The sequence below is a fragment of the Anthonomus grandis genome, chromosome 2 (genome assembly GCF_022605725.1).
Source record: "Anthonomus grandis grandis chromosome 2, icAntGran1.3, whole genome shotgun sequence".
In the NCBI taxonomy this organism is placed as follows: domain Eukaryota; kingdom Metazoa; phylum Arthropoda; class Insecta; order Coleoptera; family Curculionidae; genus Anthonomus; species Anthonomus grandis.
In genome coordinates this window covers 21,731,928-21,753,627 of record NC_065547.1, presented here as the reverse complement: position 1 = coordinate 21,753,627, position 21,700 = coordinate 21,731,928, and the positions used below count along the sequence as shown (strand labels likewise).

The following is a 21,700-nucleotide window of genomic DNA, read 5'->3' as shown; positions in this document are numbered from 1 at the left end:
GTAGCCTATAAAGTAGAATAATTTATCCAAAAAAAGTATCTAATAGTAAGTACCCAAAGAAAAATAAATAAATAGTACTAAAATCGAAAACATGTTTAAAAACATTTTTACATAAATAAAATGAAAAAGAGAATATACAAAAATAAAAAACCTATAACAAATCCAAAATTCATATTTTTAAATAATATTCTGGAGCTTAGATTTCATGCATTTTCGATAGCCGTTTGTCATTAGGGAAAGATCAGTAATATATTAATTTACTACAGATGCAATATTATAAGAAAATGATCGTTTAAAAATTTCTTTTCGACGTCGTGGAATATCTAAGTGCCGTCTATTTCTAACATTAGCCTGATGATGAATATCAGCTTTAAATACCACCCTATCCAAAAGATATTGTGGGCACTTCATCTTAAGAATATTGTAGCAAAATACCACATAATGTAACCCTCTCCTCGATGACATATTAAGCCACTCAAGATCTTTCAACCTGTGCGACACTCCATATGACCTGCGAATACCAAAAATAAACCTTATACATGCATTTTGCAACTTTTGTATACGCTTTTTATCTCTGTTGTCTAAGCAAAGGCCATACACGGTATCACAAAAGTTAAAAGGAGAAAGAATGAGAGAGTCGCACAGCATTCGCTTAGTATCCACATTTAACTCATGGCGCTGCGGATATAAAGTTTTTAACATTGAATAGGCTTTCTGCAATTTTGATGTCATATGATATGAGAATCTTAATCCTACATTAATGTACAAACCGAGATTTTTACAATTATCTTGAAATAAGATAGGCTCGTTATTAATTTGTATCTTTAAATTTTCCAATAGGTGCTGCCTTAAATTTTGTTTGGTAACCAACATCGCAACAGATTTCTTAGGGTTTAACTGTAAGCAATGTTTTACAGATAAATTATATAGACTTGAAAAGTCTTCATTTAAACAGTCACCAGCATTGCCTGGATTTGACGAATCAAAAGACAACATCAACTGAGTATCATCAGCATAACTATGATTTGATGATATTATGATAAACATTTAAACAAAACGCACGTATAAATCAAAAAAAGAAGAGGACCAAGAATACTGCCCCGAAGAACTACCACCATAACTACAGCCATGTCCTAAAAATTACCATTTAAACAAACTCTTTGCTTTCGATGTGTGATAAAGCTTTCCACGAGTTTCATTGCAGCATTAGAAAATCCTACAAAGCCAAGTATTAACAATAAAAGCTCGTGGTTAAGCATATCGAAAGCTTTGCTATAATCTAGCATCACTAGTACAATGGATTCGTTTTCATCTAAAGATCGAATAATATTATCCGTCACATCGCATAGAGCGGTCGTATAGTTATGATTAGAACGGAATCCAGACTGCTTCAAAGGAAGGATAGAATTGCTGTTTAAAAACAATGCAATTTGCTTCTCAAGATATTTCTCTAGAACCTTCGATAATATAGGCAGAATCAAAATTGAATGTAAGTCGCTAAATTCTTTTGGATTTTTTACTTTGGGCAATGGAAGTATATAAGCTAGTTTCCAACTGGTCGGAAATATATATCGGAATTTATCAAATGAGTAATATGTGGTATTATAAATGGACAACAGAGCAATATAAGCTCCAAGTTTAAATTATCACGACCAATTGCTTTTGACTTAAGTTTTCCTAAAATTTTCATGACGGTATTTTGTGACTGAATATTAAACTTAAATGAATTATGCGTTAGACTAGTACGGCAATAATTAAGAAGCCTTGTATCGATGATAAGTGGCTTAATAGAAATATTGGAAAAATGTGAATTTGCGTCATTTAAGTTTTTTGATAAATTCTCAGGTAATGTAGAGTTTTTGGACTTATAAATTCCTATTTTTCTCATTAAATTCCACTTTTCCTTAGTATTACTATGTTTTAGTTCATGGTTAAGAAAAGCCTTTTTTTCAGCACGAATAGCAGAAGTAGTATAATTTCGAAGTTGTTTGTAATACGACCAGTGATTATTATTTTTTGTCTGTCGAAACCTATTTAAAGCTTTTTTTCGTAGTTTAATCTAATAATATAAGACACTTTTTACGCTAAGTTTCAGATATCGTATTGATAAATGATAAAAGGAAAAGCGGGCCCAAAATTGAGCCATGTGGGACTAATGAAGTGGCAACGATCTTTGCAGAACTTCGACCATAGCATTCTACGTTTTGAGGCCGTTGACTTAAGTAAGATAAAAAAAATGAATTAGGCATGTGGAAAAGCCGTAGACATTTTCGAGGTTGTTGATGAGAATATCATGATTAAGTCTATCAAAGGCTTTAAAAAAGTCGGTATAGATTACGTCAGCTTGTGAATTAGCGTTTATTGATTCCGAAATAAATTCCGTAAGAAAGAGCAGATTTGTTGTTGTAGATCTACCGTTCACAAAGCCATGTTATCTACATTTACGAGAAACCTATTTATATTTTATAATTTTTTCACATACTTGTTGCATATTAATTCTTAATAAATTAAGTGCAGACTTTTTATTTAAAAACTTGCTACTATACACAAAATTAAGAAAACTGCTATTGTTGGAAATATAACTATTATTTACCTTTTTAGCTATAATATATATAACAAATAAGCTTAAATCTTTAAATTTTTTTTCCGTTATTTATTATTTGAGTCTTAATTTTATCACCTACGTGTTTCGGTCAGTAATTAAGTCTTTGTTAATAAGATCTAACTTGTAAGAGATTTCAGCATCCCTTCACCTCTAAACTTGACCACCTGAATGACACAAATATATTATGTTGTTATTTGATTTATACATATATGGCAAATCATATTAACTCATTTAACCATAAAAAATGATGAACTAAGTTAATATGAAACCTTCAGGTTGATTTTTTTACGTTTTTTCCTCAAGACTTTAAAGTCTTTTAGTTTTGTAAGTAAGGAAATCCAGAGTAATGATATAGAAGAAAGGTAATTAAATTAAACAGGCTAATTATTATAATACAGAGATGTTAATAACATTTATTAATACCTACATGATTAATGCTACAAATAGGTGTTAAATATACGTATATATATTTCATTATTATATAATTATTTATTAAGTATATATATTATATAAGTTTAAGTATACAGAAGCCTTATTGCTGTAAAATTTTTATTAGAACTATTTATATTTCTAGAAATTTATTTTCAATAATAAATTCTACTAAGTCTATCATTCGCTGTTTATATAATTCGGAATCGTCATCAGAGTCTTCTTCATCAAAAACATTTTGCCCATTATCAGCCATTTGAGATAAATCACGGGTTTTAGTAGTACTTAAGCTTTGTCGAAGCATTGATGAACTCATAAGGAAACCTAAATAAAGAATAACATATTTTACCATATTTTAACGCGAATAGAAATTTCACAAGAGTTTCCAAAAAATTCATAATTCCTATAGTTGAATTGAAAAGACTACCCCGAATTTCAGTTATTATAACTGAAATTCCGGGTAGTTTAGCAAAAATACAATGTTTTAAATTCACATATAGTTTCTTTACAACAAACAATCCTTTATTCTTTTACACATTTTAGTTTTTGCATAACTTAAGCTACATACTTAAGCTACATGTCATTAGCGAAAGATCAGTAATATATTTATTTACTACCAGAAATCATATAGTAATATGCAAAGACATTCATCACTGTGGCTAACACTAGCCAAAAGAGTATTTTAAATTTTCTTTAAGATTCCACTTTAAATTTTCTTCATGATGCGTTTACTCAAATTTAACCCAATTTTATTTACAATGTCCGGGAATACTTTAGAAGTTGCTGTTCTATTTTATGGAAACGGCGTACATTGTCAACCATTAATAAGAGAACACGTAAGTTCTAATCAATAACATGAAATTTTAAAGAATGCACATTATTGAAACGATATTTATAGAATGTTGGTATAATTTTTGGGAAACCTTGGAATCGACATGTGTTGGTGACAAATTGATGTATAATTGAAATTATGTATAAGTGACAAAGTTAATATATAATTTTTTGTTACACATTTTTTACCTATTCTGGAATATCTCTTCCAGTGCTGCTCCAGCAATTCAAAGGGATAAAATGACTCGGCTTCTATTCCAAAATCATTAAGATTTTCGCATAATGCCTGATAATAAGTCCTTAAATAACCTTTGTAATTGTTCAAATCTTCTTTTCCAGCTGTGACAAAAAGGAAATAGCTTATGTCATGCATGGGGTTACTGACTAACGAGGTTTGCCAATCAATAATACTGATGTCCGTGGGTAGGCAAGGCTTAGATTCATCCTAAAAAATTGTTTTTAATATTGTGTGCCTAATATATTTGAGAATCTTTAAGGTTACCTCATACTTGAATAAAAGGTTTGCACTCCAACAATCACTGTGGATAACAACTGCGTACTTTTCTTTATTTATGTCGGTAGTATGCGCAAAAATATTTTTGACACATTTTTGTAATTCTGAGGTTAGATCCGGTCTGTCTTTTATAGCATTAAAGCAGGATTTAAGTAGTGCGGCTCCCATCATATTTCTATTCTCCTTTTGGCCTTCCTCCGATTTTGATGTCTCTTCACGTTCCGCATTTCTAGCTTGATCCCGATGTATCATCATTATATTTATGCTTAAACATATTTATGTAATTATGTAACATTCTCGGAAATTTTGATAATAACTACATAGGAATAACTTTTAAGTAAACATTTTGCTGCTTATCAATATGCATGAGGATATAAAGAATCTAGGGAAAATTAATAATATGAACACGATTGTATGCAGCCTTAACGTTAATCGACGTCTTGTATTTTAGTGTTTGTATTCAATAAAGCTGTAAAATTTTTGTAAATTATAATAAAAGCTAGATATAAATCATGATAATTCTGGTTTTATTGTAAATTAAAATAAAAAGAGATATACCAAATCTATAAAAAAAATATTGATACAAAGGAGCGGTCTTGCTATCGTACAACTTTTTTCCAACATGTGCGATCTTTTCGGTTTTATTAAAAAGTTCTAACTGGACACTGGCCGTTAAGATGCCACTTCTATACTTGTATTGCAGAAAACCCGGTGTGCCTTTAGTGTTAAGGGTAGTGCTTAACGATGCTGTGATGCGTGAGTACAACGAAAGTCCCTTTAAAAGTATTGCGATTGACGTTGTTGATCCGTTTCCCGAATCGCAAGCAGGGAGTAAGGACATCGTGGTCGTGATGGACTACTATAATAAATGGGTTCAAGCATCCCCTTTACCAAACCAGAAAGCCTCTACTATGGTTAACGCCTTAATAAAAGAATGGATATGCCGATTTGATGTATCTTCGAAGGTATATTTAGATCAAGATCAAAATTTTGAATCTAGTTTGTTCCAGAACATCTGTAAGAGGTGTGGAATCAAGTAAAAGAGGTCTACTATATTACGCAAGTAGTCAAATGACATGGTGAAACGAATGAATAAAACCATTACTCAGTATTTGGTCAAAGTAGTCTCTAGCCACAAAAGAGACTTGAATACATTTCTTTATTTGTTCCTGCTGATTTATCAGGCTGCTGGTAGCTTTCTCCGGCTGAAATAGTGATGGTAAAAAAAACTTCGTCTCCCCAAGCGCAATCTCAAGTGCATGCAAGCGTTAAATGCACATTTCCATTTAAGATGCTAGCAATTGGATGAAGGACGCATATGATATCAATGCCAAAGACCAGAGGTACAATAACGGTGACTTGGTTTGGCTTTATGATCCTAGGAAATGGAAGGGTCTGCAGCGAAATTTTAAACAAACACGTGATGGACTACTATAATAAATGGGTTCAAGCATCCCCTTTACCAAACCAGAAAGCCTCTACTATGGTTAACGCCTTAATAAAAGAATGGATATGCCGATTTGATGTATCTTCGAAAGTATATTTAGATCAAGGACAAAAAGTTTGAATCTAGTTTATTCCAGAACATCTGTAAGAGGTGTGGAATCGAGTAAAAGAGGTCTACTACATTACGCAAGTAGTCAAATGAGATGGTGAAACGAATGAATAAAACCATTAATCAGTATTTGGCTAAAGTAGTCTCTAGCCACAAAAGAGACTTGAATACATTTCTTTATTTGTTCCTGCTGATTTATCAGGCTGCTGGCTGCTTTCTCCGGCTGAAATAGTGATGTTAAAAAAAACCTCGTCTCCCCAAGCGCAATCTCAAGTGCATGCAAGCGTTAAATGCACATTTCCATTTAAGATGCTAGCAATTGGATAAAGGACGCATATGATATCAATGCCAAAGACCAGAGGTACAATAACGGTGACTTGATTTGGCTTTATGATCCTAGGAAGCGAAATTTTAAACATTCCGGAAGGAGCCATATAAAGTTTTTTAAGCCATCAACGATGTTCTTTACAAAAAATAAAAGCCACCAAGGGGTAAAGACTCAAGCCTATCACTACAGCCGACTGGCTTCTTATTATGAAAACCATGAAGACGCTGAGCAGCGGCAAAACAAATCAGACTCGAATTTTACATTCAATGAATTCATGGCCCATCATTCTAATCGTAACGGCATGACCTGTGAAATGCAGTAAGATCTGCTTTCTGGTCCAGCAGTATAAGTGTAAGTATAGCTAATTAGCAGTATAAGTATGCCATGATACATTGTATGGCTAAGGACTTACAAGACTTACAGGCATCCAAATTTTGGTGTGTTGTTATACTCTTCAACGTCGTTCTCTGAAGAAAAGGGTGAAATGTTATTTCTAGGAGAGATCCTGTTGCAAGAGGGAAATCTTATACCGATATCGACGTGTGATCTCTGAATGAAATGATCACAAAGGTGATAGATTATCACCTTTGTGATCAGATAGGGATCATCTCGGGACCTCATCCTTTACACAGTAAACACGTGGTTGTTCTTTGTCATTTCCTATTCTTCATATCTCTTTCCTAGATCCTTTCCTACCTCTTGCTAGCTGAACCTATTGACGTTATTTGAGAATTAAGAATATTGAACGTAATCGATCCGAGGAGCTAAGTACAATCTTGTCATCTTCAAATATTAAACTAGGAAGCAAGCAAGCATTTCGGGACGAGTTGAGCTCAGGAAAATGGCAGTGTAAAGATTACTTGCAACTCCGCAAATATTGGCTATTCTTCGTCATTTCGCAATCGTCGCAGGGACGTAAACGGGCACACCGCACGACATCTTTGGACACGCGTTGATATAAAAATGATATCATACAATTCTTTAAAAAATAATCTATTTAATGTTATCAAGGTCAATGGGATTAGTACATCTATAGATTTTATTTAATTTGAAAAATCCTAAATATGAGTAGGTATTTGCAATATTTATACTTCATCAGTAAAACGATAATGCTTAAAAATATATTATAAGCTAGAAAAATTTATTAAACTAAGTTATTTTTTTGATTATATTTTTATTAACTATTTTAAGATATTTTCAAAACATATAAGATTATTTTTTAAGAAATAATAAACTTACCTAATACGTTCACTAAGTAATTTAAACTTCTCTGGCTCTAACTTCTTCATGCCATAAGATACTGCATGCAGCTTGGCGTAAGTTCTTATTACTAAGTTTAAATGATTTGCATCGAAAGGTTTTGTTCGATCTGCTAGTTTAAAGCCTGACTCTTTTAGGTTTTCCATAATAAGGGTTTCCTTATATTCATCTTCAACACATCCATATAACTTTGGAAAATTATTAAATATTTTCGTAACATTATGTTCAGTTTGAAACGAGAGAAATTCTAAAAATTAATTTTAGTACAGAAATTTGTAATTTAAGTAGGTATTGGTATTGATAACAAAGAGGGGATACATACCTGGAAATAATTTTTCATATATATAAATTTCCCGTGTAAAAGCTTCTCTTACAGGAAACTGTTTTCTCAAATTAATACTTGTCGGTGCTTTTTTCAACACTAGATTTATTTTTTTATCGGTATTTTCATCTTTAAGACATCCAGCTTCGATTACTCCTATGTATCCATCTCCTGCGTCAGATGCTGTATTTGTAATGTCAATAGTAAACTTTTCAAAATCATGATTTTTTGCAATTTTTTCAATTTCTTTTTGAACTTCAGGAATTAGAGTTTCCATTTTTGAGTCGCACACGCTCCTACAAACACTGTAAATGAGTTTATAAAAATATCAAAATATCATTTTCGCTAAATATATGTATCACACAATAAGATAAAAATAAAATTAATCTCAGATAAATGAGATAATTTTAATCAATTCAAGCACGGTACATACCGTATGTTTTATGATTATTTTATTAATGTAGATATAGGAGACACCTGGTGTTTAAGAATTGAATACCTAAATTGGTCTATTGACGTTATTATGATTATACAGAGTAATTTTGTTATTTTCCCATAAATGAAATGCTCGAGTATTCTCATATTTCTTTTCAAAGTTTATTCACATCTTTTAAACATACTTGCCTAAACTAAAAGTTTTTGGTGTATGTTAAAGAATGTAATGTCATGGTCAGACTGAAATATGACAAACATTTTTGAAAAACGCACAGTCATAGGGTAGTCTTACATCAAGAATGAAACGATAAAATCTGCCAGAATTTTTAAAGTAATAAAAGAAAATAATTTGTTTGGCGATCCCGTAGCTAAATACACTCCTTTAGACATCTGGGCATCGACAAAATCAGATGATCAATGTCTGGTTGTAGCACCTCATTACAATCAACTAGAACTTCATGGATTAGCTATGCCAAAGTGTATGGCGGATGGTGCAAAGTGGTTAGTCTTCTTCCTATCATATCCCACATATGTTCAATGAGATTTAAATCCGCGGAACATGGTGGTCACCACAAAATGTTACAGAACGATATGACAACGTATTAATATTTAAGACGTGCATTGCCTTGCTCAAAAAGTACGTATGGGCGGCCTTCTAAATAAGACAATAAAGTGGTTTGTAGGACATCATCAACATAACATGCAGCAGTCATACTACCTCCAAAAGAGAAATCATAATCCCCTACTATAGGCAATAGCCCCCGAAACTATTACTCTAACAATCCTATGTACATGCCTCTCAACAGTAAATCTGATGTTAGGCCATTCACATCCCGCCGTCTTACTACCTACGCCGCATACCAAGACTGAATCGCAATTCGTCGCTGAAGATATGTAGCTAAGCATTATTACATAATAAATGGCTTAGTTCTTAAATCTGCTACTACTGTTAAATACTTGGATGTGTTACTGGACAGTAAATTAACATTTGTGTATTATGATGAGATTATTAATTAGGGTATGCGTAGCCTTGGTTTTGTTATGCGTAACTCTGGTCAATTGTCGGTCTTTTGTTTCAAGATACTCTGCTATTCAATTATTCGTTCTGGGCTTGGATATGCCTCGCCTATATAGTCATATTTTTATTATAACCATTCTAACCATATTGGTCATTTTACTGCAATAGGCGTAAATACTTATTCAAGTAAGTTTATTGTACTCAGAGTATTTGATAAAAAGATTCCACTTCACAATTTTCCCTTGCCATAAAACTACAGTTATGTCAAAAGAATATGCATATGCCAACTAATCAGAACAATGATTGTAACTATTTACACTGGCACATATCAAGAATAATTCATATAGGGAATCGGTGATAAAATATAATCGTAGATATTTAGAATGTAAATGGAAGTGTTGAAATGTAACAGAACCGTCAGCGTCACCTCAAAAGCAACTTGACTCGACTCGTCGCTGTGATGATCGGGTTCGAGTTTTGGCGTAGCCGATCGATAGTTCTAGCCTGGACACTTATCCCCGCTTCCATCGATACCTCAGAACAGAAGCCGAAATCAATCGAGGCGACGACCGCATCGCGATGGCAAAAATTCCGCGCTGGGGCACATATTTTGCGTTTATTCGAAATAATATTTTACTGCAGTTATTATTGTAGTTTATAGTAAGATTACTCATTTAAAATTTTAAACTACCAAACTATTTTGATACTCGCTTTGAGTTTTAAAAAGAATAAAAATTCGGTATTTAAATTAGGTGGGTAAATTAACAATTTTATTTTTATAAATTTTATTTTAATAATTTTATAATTTTATATTATTTTTATAATATAATATATTTTTTATAACTTACATTTTACAATCTTAATTTTATTTAGAATAATGCCTACCTCTTGCTGCATTCCTGTTTAAGCTCAGAAAAAATTAAAATGGATTTAAAATTTTTTTTTTGTTTTTTTTTGATTATCTTCGGAATCATTCAAATTTTCGATTTTTTAAATAAGCAAAAAAAACAATTAAATAAACAAATAATTTTGTTTTCGGCGTTAACATTTTTACAAAAAAGTAATACAGCAATGCAAAAACTTTCCCATAGCAACCAAGATAATAACTGAAAATTTGTTTTTTTTTCAATAATCTTCAAAACCACATAAAATATAATATATATTTTTTTATATGGCATATTCTTTTACAAGTAAATAATGTGCAACTTTGGGGTAAATTATCCATTTTCGTATTTTGAGGGTAGACAAATTTGAAACACCGTTTATGTATATTTTTCCAATAAAATAAATAATAAAAAATATTTAAAACATTTATCATATACCTAAAAATACATAATAATAAAAAAAATATATTATCTTGTAAAATGTAAAATATTAGGTCCCGCGGTATCTCCACTTAGTCGTTCCACTGTACGGCGTGCGCCACCAAATCTCGGCTTCAATTTTGACGCCACGAAACCAGTGTCACGGCTAGAACTCTCGATCGGCTACAGTTTTGGCCAAACCAATAATTTAGCGTTTAAAGGAAAATTAAAATTTAAGACTAACCCCGGCTTGAAGTTGAAAACAAAATTTACACAGACCAAGACAGGGTTCCTTTTTACCTTGGCGTTCTCAAACTTTTCCAAATAGTTTAACATACTTTTTACACGGATGCAATAATGTAGTATTATTGACAAAAAACGAATGACCCGAAAATAGGAGCGCAACATTCGATCTATGGTATCCTTTATTACGAATTATTTATCCTTTAATACGAAAACCAGATATATTCAGAGCAAAGTGCAGATTAACGTCCTAGCAGAGTTGAATGTCTTGATTACTTTTTTATACAGGGTATCCCAAAAGTGAACGTCCGAACGAAAGGAAGCGATAGAGGAGGTCATTTGCAATAAAAATAACCATATACATATTAAAACAACTTTATAGTAAGAAGAACCTCTTCATAAATATTCTGGTACGTGCACCAACATTATTAACATATAAGATAAAAATTTAAAGATATCAAGACATATGCCAGCTGAAATTCTGTCGCAGCATTTTAGTATTTCTCAAGTTAATATTCGGTCTTTTAATCCTTCCTTTAGTGATGTTAGAGAATTGGTCGCTGCCAAGAAATATCACATAGTTGCAGTAAACTGAAACGTGGCTACCCAAGGTTTACCCAGACAGTATGATAAGAATACCGGGTTATCAGCTGTTTCGTAAAGACCGCTTATCGCTTGCTAACGGCCTATCTTGTACAACTGTCGATATAACTTTTTTTCATAAAATTATTGATTTGGCACATCTGTGGTTGGCTGTTGACACATTGCTTTCCGTATTGGACCACATGTATGACTATATTATCTTAACAGGAAATATTAATGTAAATTTACTCTTAAAGACTAGTCGCGAAAAATTATTTTTTTAAACAATCTTAGAAACCCACAACTTAGTCCAGGTGATTGACGAACCATCTCGAGTATGTGAATTCTGAAAGTCTGATTGATATTATATGAGTGGATCAAGGTATGCAGGTCATTAAGTCGGGAACAGTTGTATGTATGATGTAACAGACATAGGCTTGTTTATTTTTTATTGACTTTAAGCATCGATGTACATAATCCTAAACTCATAATTTTTACTTTGCCAGCATAAGCGATAGGGACATTCCCGGAACTAGTCAAATATTTTTCGTCCAACACTATGTTACCTTCATCCAATAACAACTTCAAATTACCAATCGTTACGATATGCTTCTGTTTAGCATTGATTTTTTGGCTTCTGTGATAATGACTATTTACAATAACTGTTAACAGAATGGTGAGTATCGTGTCATGTGGAAAATGGCATTAGTAAAGCCACTGCCCAAGACTACACATGCCGGTAGTCTGGATGAATTACGAGCAATTAGCCTCTTGACGATCCTTGGGAAAATGCTTGAACGACTGGTTTCGGACATGATGAACAATTTTGTTCACTCATACTGCCAGATGTTCAGTCTCGATTTAGAGCTTGTCATAGCACAGCAACAGCACTTAGCAGGATTACTAGTTCCATATCTAAAAACATGGATGAATCAAAAGAATGATCCTTAATCCTACCACAGCTAGACTACTGTAACTCGTTTACTACAGCTACCTCACAGAAGAGTATAAAACTAAAATACAATTAGCTCAAAATATATGTATGCGTTTTGCGTATGGAGGTCGTAAGGTTAACCACATCACTCCATTATATGTCAATAATAGTCATTTAAAATACAATTTTCATGTTGACCTCCACTTTGCTATGTTTGTATATCGAATTGTAAAATACAACTCTCTACCTTATCTTACAGAATATTTGACTGTAAGGGGCACTTTACATAACCTCAACTTTAGAAATGTGGCTAATTTTGATATTTCCTTTCATCGCACAACAAAATTTGAAAACTATTTTGCCTACCGTGCGGTGGAATTCCTCAATTCAAATTATTTGCTGATGGCTGGCTCCGGTTATTAATCTTTTAAAAATCAATACACCAATATTTATTTTTATTTTTATTTAACTGTTTACTTCTTATTATTGTTTTTTTAACAGTACCGTAATTGTATATGTAATGTATGGTGTTATGAAAGATCGTGTTATCGTGAACTACGTATTACCCAAAATAATGGCAACACCGCTTGGTTGCGGCTTGCAGGCGGCGGAATTTTTCGTTTTTATGTTTTGAACCGGGAGTGAGCAGACCTCACTTTGCTGTGTTACTGCACGTTGCATTAATAATTTTTGAGCGTTATTTTCGTGTTTTTTTCACTATGGCTGTTTATACCCCTTCCTAAAGAGTTCAACTAATTAAATGGTTTTATGAAGGCAATTCGGCAGTACAATGTAGAGATTTGTTTTCAGTGACATTTGAGAATAGACCGATTCCTTGTGCAAAAACGGTTTTAAATGTGGTTACAAATTTTGAGACATCTTTTTGTCTTCAAGATTGTAAAAAATGCCACACAAAACGTCAAGATCCACCTGTTGAAGTGGTCCAGGATATAGAACGGCGGGAAGAAATGGTTTGCAGTACCCTAGAACTTGATTTGACATGGTCCACTAGAAGTGTTGGAGAGGAACTGGGGATGAGCAATAAAACTGTTGCTCGTATCTGGAAAAAATATGGGTACAAATGTTTCAAGTATTCAAAAACTCAGGAAATATTTCCTGAAGACCTGTGGCGAAGAATGGAATTTTGTGAAACCATGATGGAAAAGGCAAATAAAAACGAATATTTTTAAAAAAATATTTTGTTTTCTAATGAATCTTCTTTTCCATTACATGGCAAACACAATCCTTCTATTGTTCGTTATTGGTCTCAGGAAAACGAGCACAGAAGTTTTCAGCTTCGTACCCAGCATCCTCAGAAATTGAATGTTTGGGCAGGTATTTTGGGCGACAATGTTATAGGGCCATTTTTTATTGATGGCACTTTAAACGCCCAAAAGTACCTTGAGTTGCTGCAAAACCAAGTTCTTCCTGCCATTCAAATCCTACCTGATGTAGACCTGGGATCGGTTTATTTTCAGCAAGATGGCTGTCCTGCTCATAACGCGGCTAGGGTAAAAGAATTTTTAACAACTACTTACTTATTTACTTTTTAACAAATACTTTTCCTAACCGCCTTATTAGTGGGACTGGCGATATTAAATGGCCTCCTAGATCTCCAGATTTGTCTCCAAATGACTTTTATCTGTGGGGTTACCTTAAGCAGACCATTTACAAGTATGAATTTAGTAGGCCAACAAATTTAGAGGAGTTGCAAAATAAAATTGTCGAAGGTGCCAATTCCATTTTACCTGAAACTCTTTTGGAGGTGCGAAATAGCTTTTACGATAGGTTAAGTTTTTGTTTAGCGAAAGAAGACGGTTTATTTGAGCCTTTTATTTAAAAAATGATATGTTGTTAAGTTTGTTTATTAGAGTTTTATTTCTGATTTTTTATTATATTTTTATCAGAGTTAATATTTTATTTTTTATTGAATAACGCTTTAATTTTCATTATGCAAAGCACAGCATATTAAACATTTTAAGATTACAATTCTATGAGGGTTTTACCAACACCACCGAAATAAAGAAGGCCGCGCGGGGCTTCGCTGTGACGTCATCACAAGAAGGCAAATGCTTTGCACACGTTTATGAATCTCGGTACGGACGTGTATTTAGGATAATATCGGCCGTTATATTTAAAGTAGAATGTTTTTTAACGAGTATGGCTGTTAAGACCTAATTTAGGCAAATAATTGTGTCTTTATCTGTCTCTGGAATAACCTCATAACCTGTGTATTGCCTCGATAACTTTCGAAGAAGTTAAGATATTAATTTGTAATTTAGTACACATGTTGCATTCCTATTAACTATTAGTTAGGATATCTTTTGAGTAATATCGGTTCTGAAAAAGGGGTAGAAAATAAGGGATGGTTTTTATTCTTTGACAAAAAAAATATTTGGCTTTGATAAAATTTAAAAAACAATTCATGAGGAATGTAAACAAACTAATTATTAAAAATAAATTATCTTAACCTTCATTTCAATAAGGGTAATTGCAAAAATAAGAGTTGAAACGAGGGTTGAAATTTTAAAAAAATTATTTGTATCGAGGGTTGTATCACAGATTTAACTAGCTAACGCTTGCGTTAGCTAGTTAAATCTGTGGTTGTATATAGTATTTGGGGCTCATACTAATATCAAAAATAATACTTAGTATTAATAATTAATTGTAGGTATTACCTATCTTAACTAGTACATTCATATTTCATCTTTTTTTTTATTTTTTGTTTTTTTTTGTATTTTTTTTTTAAACAGATTTGAAAAAGAAATTAAACTTCAAAAATTCATGTCATAAATTGGCGGGGGTGTTATTTAAGGAAATTTTTTTTTTTTAAAAGTATTGGTAACAGAATTAATAATAATTTTTACATTAGTTTCACTACTATGAATATGACATTTTGGAAAGCTGTCTAGAAAATTATTGTTCTTAAGATATTCCAATGTTGTCATTGCTAAAAACTTTTTTTTATTATGAATCGCTAGGAAGTCATCTTCAGAGTTTTGTAAGATTTGATTAAAAATAATATATTCATATAAAACAATGTTACTTATATAATCTTTAGGAAATTTAAGACACCCTCTTGTCAAATTTTTAATAAGAATATGATTATCATCAATTTGAAGGTCATCTTTAAAAGTTAAATTTTCTTTACATATGTCACATTTAGTTTTTTTTTTTAAGAATATAGCAACAATACACTCCTAAATAGGCAATTACTGGCATTTCTTCTTTGACATTTTCGATATCATGTTCGGTTATAGATATAGTAGGACTAAACCAGCCTGATTGGTTGTCACTTACACAAGTCGTATTATCGGTATCATTTCCTTCATCATTGCATAAAACGAATCTATTTTAAGAGGCCCAAAACAAGTGGATTTTAAAGACATTAATGCTTGAATTCTGAGTTTTTTTTTCACTTTCATATAGTTGACGAATAAAGATATTATATTGGCCTTCTGCCATTTGCCTGTATTTTCCAAATCTATTTTCAAGTGGATCAGTCTGAAATTTTCCTAATAAAACATATTTTATTTTTAATTCTTTGAAACAATATGTTATTACCTCTAACATGCCATAAATAGTCTGATAAAGAGCAGTATGTGTCTGATTTGTTAATTTTGTTGAAAATGTTTTTGTATTTTTCCAAGCTTCCAACCAGAGCAGCATTTGATTTCAAAATTTTATTTTAGGATCATTAGATTTTACAGAATTACATGTTATAAGTTCTTGATAACGGCGTTTTAACATTAACTACTTTCCACCAGGTTAAAATTATGTTAAGAAAAGTGGCAGTGTCCTTTGAGTTCTTAATCTTTGCTCCAAAAGTTGAAAGTGCTTGAATTACAAAAGGATTAAAAACTTTTAAAGCTAATGTTACGTTTTGTTTTTCAAAATTTGTAGGAAACAGAAGATTCAACAGAGATTTCAGAGTTAAGCTATAACCATGTTTTAATAACTTGTTATTCTCAGTATTATGGAGCTCAATTAAAGCTTGGAACGAGGCATATTTTAAACCAAAAGTGTCAAAATCAGGAAATGTTAATATTTTATTAGGTTTAATGTTCATCCAGTTATTTTTTATACATTTAAGTAAATGTACAGAGTCAAATAAATAAAAAAGTGGTATTTTGTCCTCTACAGGATGAGGATATACAATGCTTAATTGTTTTTTTGTGCAAAAATTACTCATAGCTTTACTATTAATAGCATTATTGTCACTTATAACACAAAAAATTTTATAGCCAATGTCTTCTATCCCAACAGTTATTGATTTAATGAAAGAGAACAGTAATTCATGATTAATTTTAGCTATCGGTGCAATGTGGATGACCTCCTTAAAATTTGAACACAAACCATTTAGCATAAAGGTAAATGCAGAATTTGCCAAAGTGCTATTGTTAATTGCTGTACCGACAATATTCTCCCCTTTATAATCAAGATATGGCTTTATATGTAATTCATCCATAAGCAAAATCATATATGTTTCATTTTCTTTGATATACTTAAATGCATTTTTTGCATATGTAAGAAATGATTGTCTTTCTTCAACGCCAGGGTCTGACAAAAAAGAGTTACAAATGTTTTTTAAAGAATCTGGATGTGGCAATGTTAAATGTCCAAACCCCCTTAAATACCTGTAGGAATGTGCACTTATTGTATTTAATATAGAGCAAAAAATTATTGTGTCAGGCGAGTAACGATATCTTTCTTTAGGTAATATTAATAATTTTAATTGTTTGGATATAAAAGATAATGTTTTATTAAAATCTTCACATTTAATAGACTCCAACATATTGCAAATCTGGTTTATAATATTTGTTTTTTCCTGTGAATTAATTTTATTATTGTTTTCTATTTGATATTCTGAATTTAATTTATTAATTTCATTTAACAAATCTGATAAATCATTAATATTACTTATAGTGAATCGAGTTTTAAATTTATTTATCTGCAATATTATGTCTTGACCGTATAAATAAGTTTCTAGTTTTAAATGTTGGTTTATAATTTATAATTGGTAAGTTAGTTATGATTGGTGCGGGTGAGTATTTTAATTTATACAATATAATATCATTTTGAGTATTAACAGATTTTAGCCATTCATTAGGCAGCATCATTGCATTAAAAATAGGTAAAAATTCTTGGAAATTTTGAAAAGTTGTAGTTTTTTGATAGGCTGAAAATTCATCAATACTGTTTTGAATTGCTAGAGACAAATTTTGTTGTTCAATTTCAATTTTCTTTTCATCTCTACTTTTCCTAATAACTGGTATAGGCTTTGAAATATATGAAGGACAATTAGGGAACTTTACAGGGATTGTACCTGGTTGAAGTTTGGGATATTTCAATGGAACTTGTAAAGTCTTGCCTGTCTTTTCATCAAAATATGTTGTCACCCAAATTATATTTTCCTTGGCAAAATGTGCGTCACAAACCCTACTATACTGGGTAGGTTTAAAATTGTCTCTAGGAATCATTCTTAGCCACTTTTTACACAGTTCATCATCCTTCGGAAGGCATTGAAACATGTACCGAGTATGTTCGGCATCGTAATTGCCTTTGCAACCCGGTACGCAGCACTTATTAGGCATAATTGCGAACGGCAGTCGGATTATACAATATTTAATTTATATAATAACACAATAACAATGAAACCGGCAACGAAACACCTGTTATATTCACCTGTAGAAATACTACAAGTTGTCAACAACAAACACCCTTTAAACGGGATAAGGTGTAAAGTGTAAAAGAGTCAGCATTGTTGCCACAATGTGGGTATAATAACCACAGATGTCGCGGTCAATAAGACAGTATTACCCCAAATATATTTTCAATGATATTGCGGTTGATTTGGCACGACGGTCGTTCCCACGAACTTAAAAATATACCTGGACTGCCAATTCAATGAAAAGTAAATGACCACTACTAGGAGGCCGCTATTTTGTGTGATTGTGTCCTTTCGATGTTGGTCACTCTGACAAATTTTAATTGTGCCAACTGTAGGGAAACAAAACAATTAAAGTTTTTGAGAGGTTATGTTTACAAAAATACAAAATAGAAAGTTACATAAAGGTAAGAATTTAAGATCGTTGCGTTAGATCTGTAATTTTTCTGGTACTTCTTTAAGAATTTCGTTAAAATTTATGAAAGAAAGTAATCCTCACCTAAAATGAGACAAAGTTTCAATCAACTTATTTTCTTTCTATTTTTACTATTACGAGTTTTACTTTCCTTCCATGTACAGCGTTTCCACATTAATAGGTACAACCATATATAAGAATCAAAATATAGATGATTTTATGAGGGTTTGCAATTATAAAGGGTTTATATAAAAAAAATATATTATTCTGTCAACAACTCAATATATTATTCTATTATAAACAACACAGACGGACAATTCACAATAATTCGGTTTTGAGAAACTGAACCAAATACCTTTAAATAAAGATGGTGATACATTATTCACGTATTAAATAAGGAGAAAGATACATCGCCTGTTCCAGACGATATACCCAAGCGTCGTTTACAAATCGTCACAAACTAGGCAATCCGCTATACTCACACGTCAAATGTCAACTTCATTATCGTTATTTAATATATTTTTTGTTGGCAACACTAAAAATTTTCAGAGTGACCAACATCAAAAGGACACAACTACTATAAAAATGGCGGCCACCAGTCCAGGTATATTTTTAAGTTCGTGGTCGTTCCATTATAAGATTTGAAGGGGGAAGGCGGTAGCGAATTTCTTCGCCTTCTTTGCGTGACGTATTACTTTAGTGACGTCAGAGCACCTCGGCCTTCTTTATTTCGGTGGTGTTGGTTTTACACATTGTCATGTCTGTAAAACCCGCATTAGAATAAATATTTTAAAAATGCCTGGATTTTCGCGTAATATTTTTGGATATTTTGTCGCCAAACGACGCAGCTCCCACGAAAGTCAGATGTTTACTAATCCCGTCCTCGGGCCGGCCGGGGCGGTGCTCTGTCGCAGGCACTCGTACACGCGCGACGTTGCAAAATTTCCCTCTATGCGGTTTCCTATAAGTAACGAACGAAAACACGATCTGTATATGCTATATTAAGGCACAATAAACTTGATTTTGATTTTGACTTTTGACTTTGATTAGGATGCTTTAAGTAAGCATCCCATAAAGCTTCTTTCAGTAGTAAGAAAAAAAAATTCTCAATATGTTTAATTTTAGCAAACAAATTATTTGTATTTCAAGTAAGGCAGCCAGAGACAAATTTACTACAAAACATTAATAACTTTCTGGAAAAGTTACTTATTTAATGAAGATTCTCATACGGTGAAATACTTTCAGATAAGTAATACGAGTCTTTTTTGTTGACATTTTTATTTAGCTAATCATTTTTGCACAAAAATCACATACCTTCTAGTTATTCTAAATTATAAAAAAAAGGATTTTATTACTGCTAAAGATCACAATAAATGTTCTAAGTGTGAACGACGGATAACATTACTTTTTAGGCGCCAGAAGGCTGTTTTATTAACGACTATAAAAACGATAATTTCTCACCATTTTAGGATTAACATAGTTCTAATTATGTAAATTATGTATATATATATAGGTTTTTTTATTGCAAATGACTTCCTCTATCCCCTCCTTTCGTTTGGAAGTGTACTTTTGGGACACCCTTTATAGTAAAAGTTAAGTTACAATTAAAGATAAAATGTAAGTGTCAGAGAGATAAAATGTACTCACTTTTCAGTTACGCACAGGAGTTCCACATGAAGGAAAAAATATTTTCTAGCTCACTCCCAGAGATTGTGATATCCATTCTCTCTTTAGTATAGGACACGGATTTTTTCAAATTTAATAATTTAATTTACAGACAAAAATCTGGGTTGGCTATGGGTTCTTGCATGTCATAATTTCTTCGTGAGGACTTTATGAGCAATTTATAACAACAAATATTGTCAAGTGGATTTTCTTACTTTCTTACATCCTGTAAGAGATACGTGGGCGACATTTTTATAATATGAATAGGAAATGACGAACAATTGTCTGATTTTTAAAATATGTTAACACTTTACATCCTGATACCATAGTCTGAGTTTATATTGAAGAGAAAGAATACTGGTATATATTTTTGTAATAGTTTCTAGTGTATGAAACATTAGTTTATTAAATGTTAGTAGGTCACCCATTGAAGTTCACAGTGACTTTTCTATGCTTGGCAGTTTTTAAAATTTCCATTTCAAATAAATTACAGTAACAGAGAAATGTGTGATAAGCATTTCGTGTACGATATTTCAAAAGGTAATAGTTACGAAACAAGGCGTATTTAAATATTCCCGAATCGTCTTTGTTGCTATTCTACATAGTAAAAACCATTCAGTTCGTTCGCCCCCATCAGCGACTCAATGAAAATGGTTGTTTCAAGAATTTAACCGCTCACAATGACCCACCTTATACAATTGCAACTGTAGAGGTGAAAGAGGCAGTATTAATCCAAATTGGAGAGGATTCTACAATAACTACAAAAAAAATGCTACAACACTAAATATTCAACGATTTGCAGCGAGTGCAAGCACTTTTACATTAAGTGATTTTCCTCATAAAGTAGCATTTTGTCGATGGCTACAGCAAAAAAATAGAAGGAAATCCTCAGTTCGTGGTAAGAATACTATCCACAGATGAAGCAAATTTCCCAAAAAACGCAATTATGAATTTTCATAGTAATCACGTATGGGCATACGAAAATCCATATGGAATAATTGAAAGTCAGCACCAGCAACAATTTTCGGTTAATATATGGATGGGAATTGTTGGAGATAACTTGATTGGTCCATTTGTTTGTCAAAACGATTACTGCCTGCCTGCCGAACCGAACTGCCTGCATTATTAGAAAAAGTCCCTCTTGAGCTATAAAATATCAAATGTATTTTATGCATATGGTGCTCCAGCGTATTTTAGCTCAATTGCTCGAGAACATTTAGATAGAGAATATCCCACGTTCTGGATAAGTCGCGGAGGTCCACAACTGCGGCCTCCACGATTTAACCTCATTAGACTTTTTACTCTAGGGTTACCTAAAACAATTAGTTACCCAAGGAATACGTCCTTAAATTTTCCCGCAATATTAATAACTCAACCTGTATATAATAATAATATTAATAATAATAATATTAAGTGTTTTTTTTAAATCCAGAAAGTCTAGTCCTAGGGCTACTCTACTTAACTAATAAAAAAAAATAGCATTTACATAAATATAATTCTACATACTTAATTATCCTGCTAAAGTACATACAACAATAATAAAAAGAAAAATACTTATTTTCAGAAACATAGATTGGTACTTTGATAGAAAT

The 21,700-nt window shown here is 32.1% G+C and overlaps 2 protein-coding genes across 2 annotated transcripts in view; one reads left to right on the top strand and one right to left on the bottom strand.

Annotated features, from left to right (window-relative positions):
* LOC126750724 (myrosinase 1-like) overlaps positions 1-21,700 on the top strand; it is an 86,928-nt gene that overhangs the window by 8,043 nt on the left and 57,185 nt on the right. The gene's annotated exons all lie outside the window — the stretch shown is intronic.
* On the bottom strand, positions 2,990-8,179 carry LOC126750727 (uncharacterized). The gene is made up of 5 exons (XM_050460439.1): positions 7,845-8,179; positions 7,502-7,769; positions 4,368-4,644; positions 4,055-4,310; positions 2,990-3,358 (listed from the first exon to the last, which is right to left on the bottom strand). Exons 1-5 carry the CDS (start codon positions 8,119-8,121, stop codon positions 3,168-3,170), a joined length of 1,269 nt encoding a protein of 422 aa, XP_050316396.1. The 5' UTR covers positions 8,122-8,179; the 3' UTR covers positions 2,990-3,167.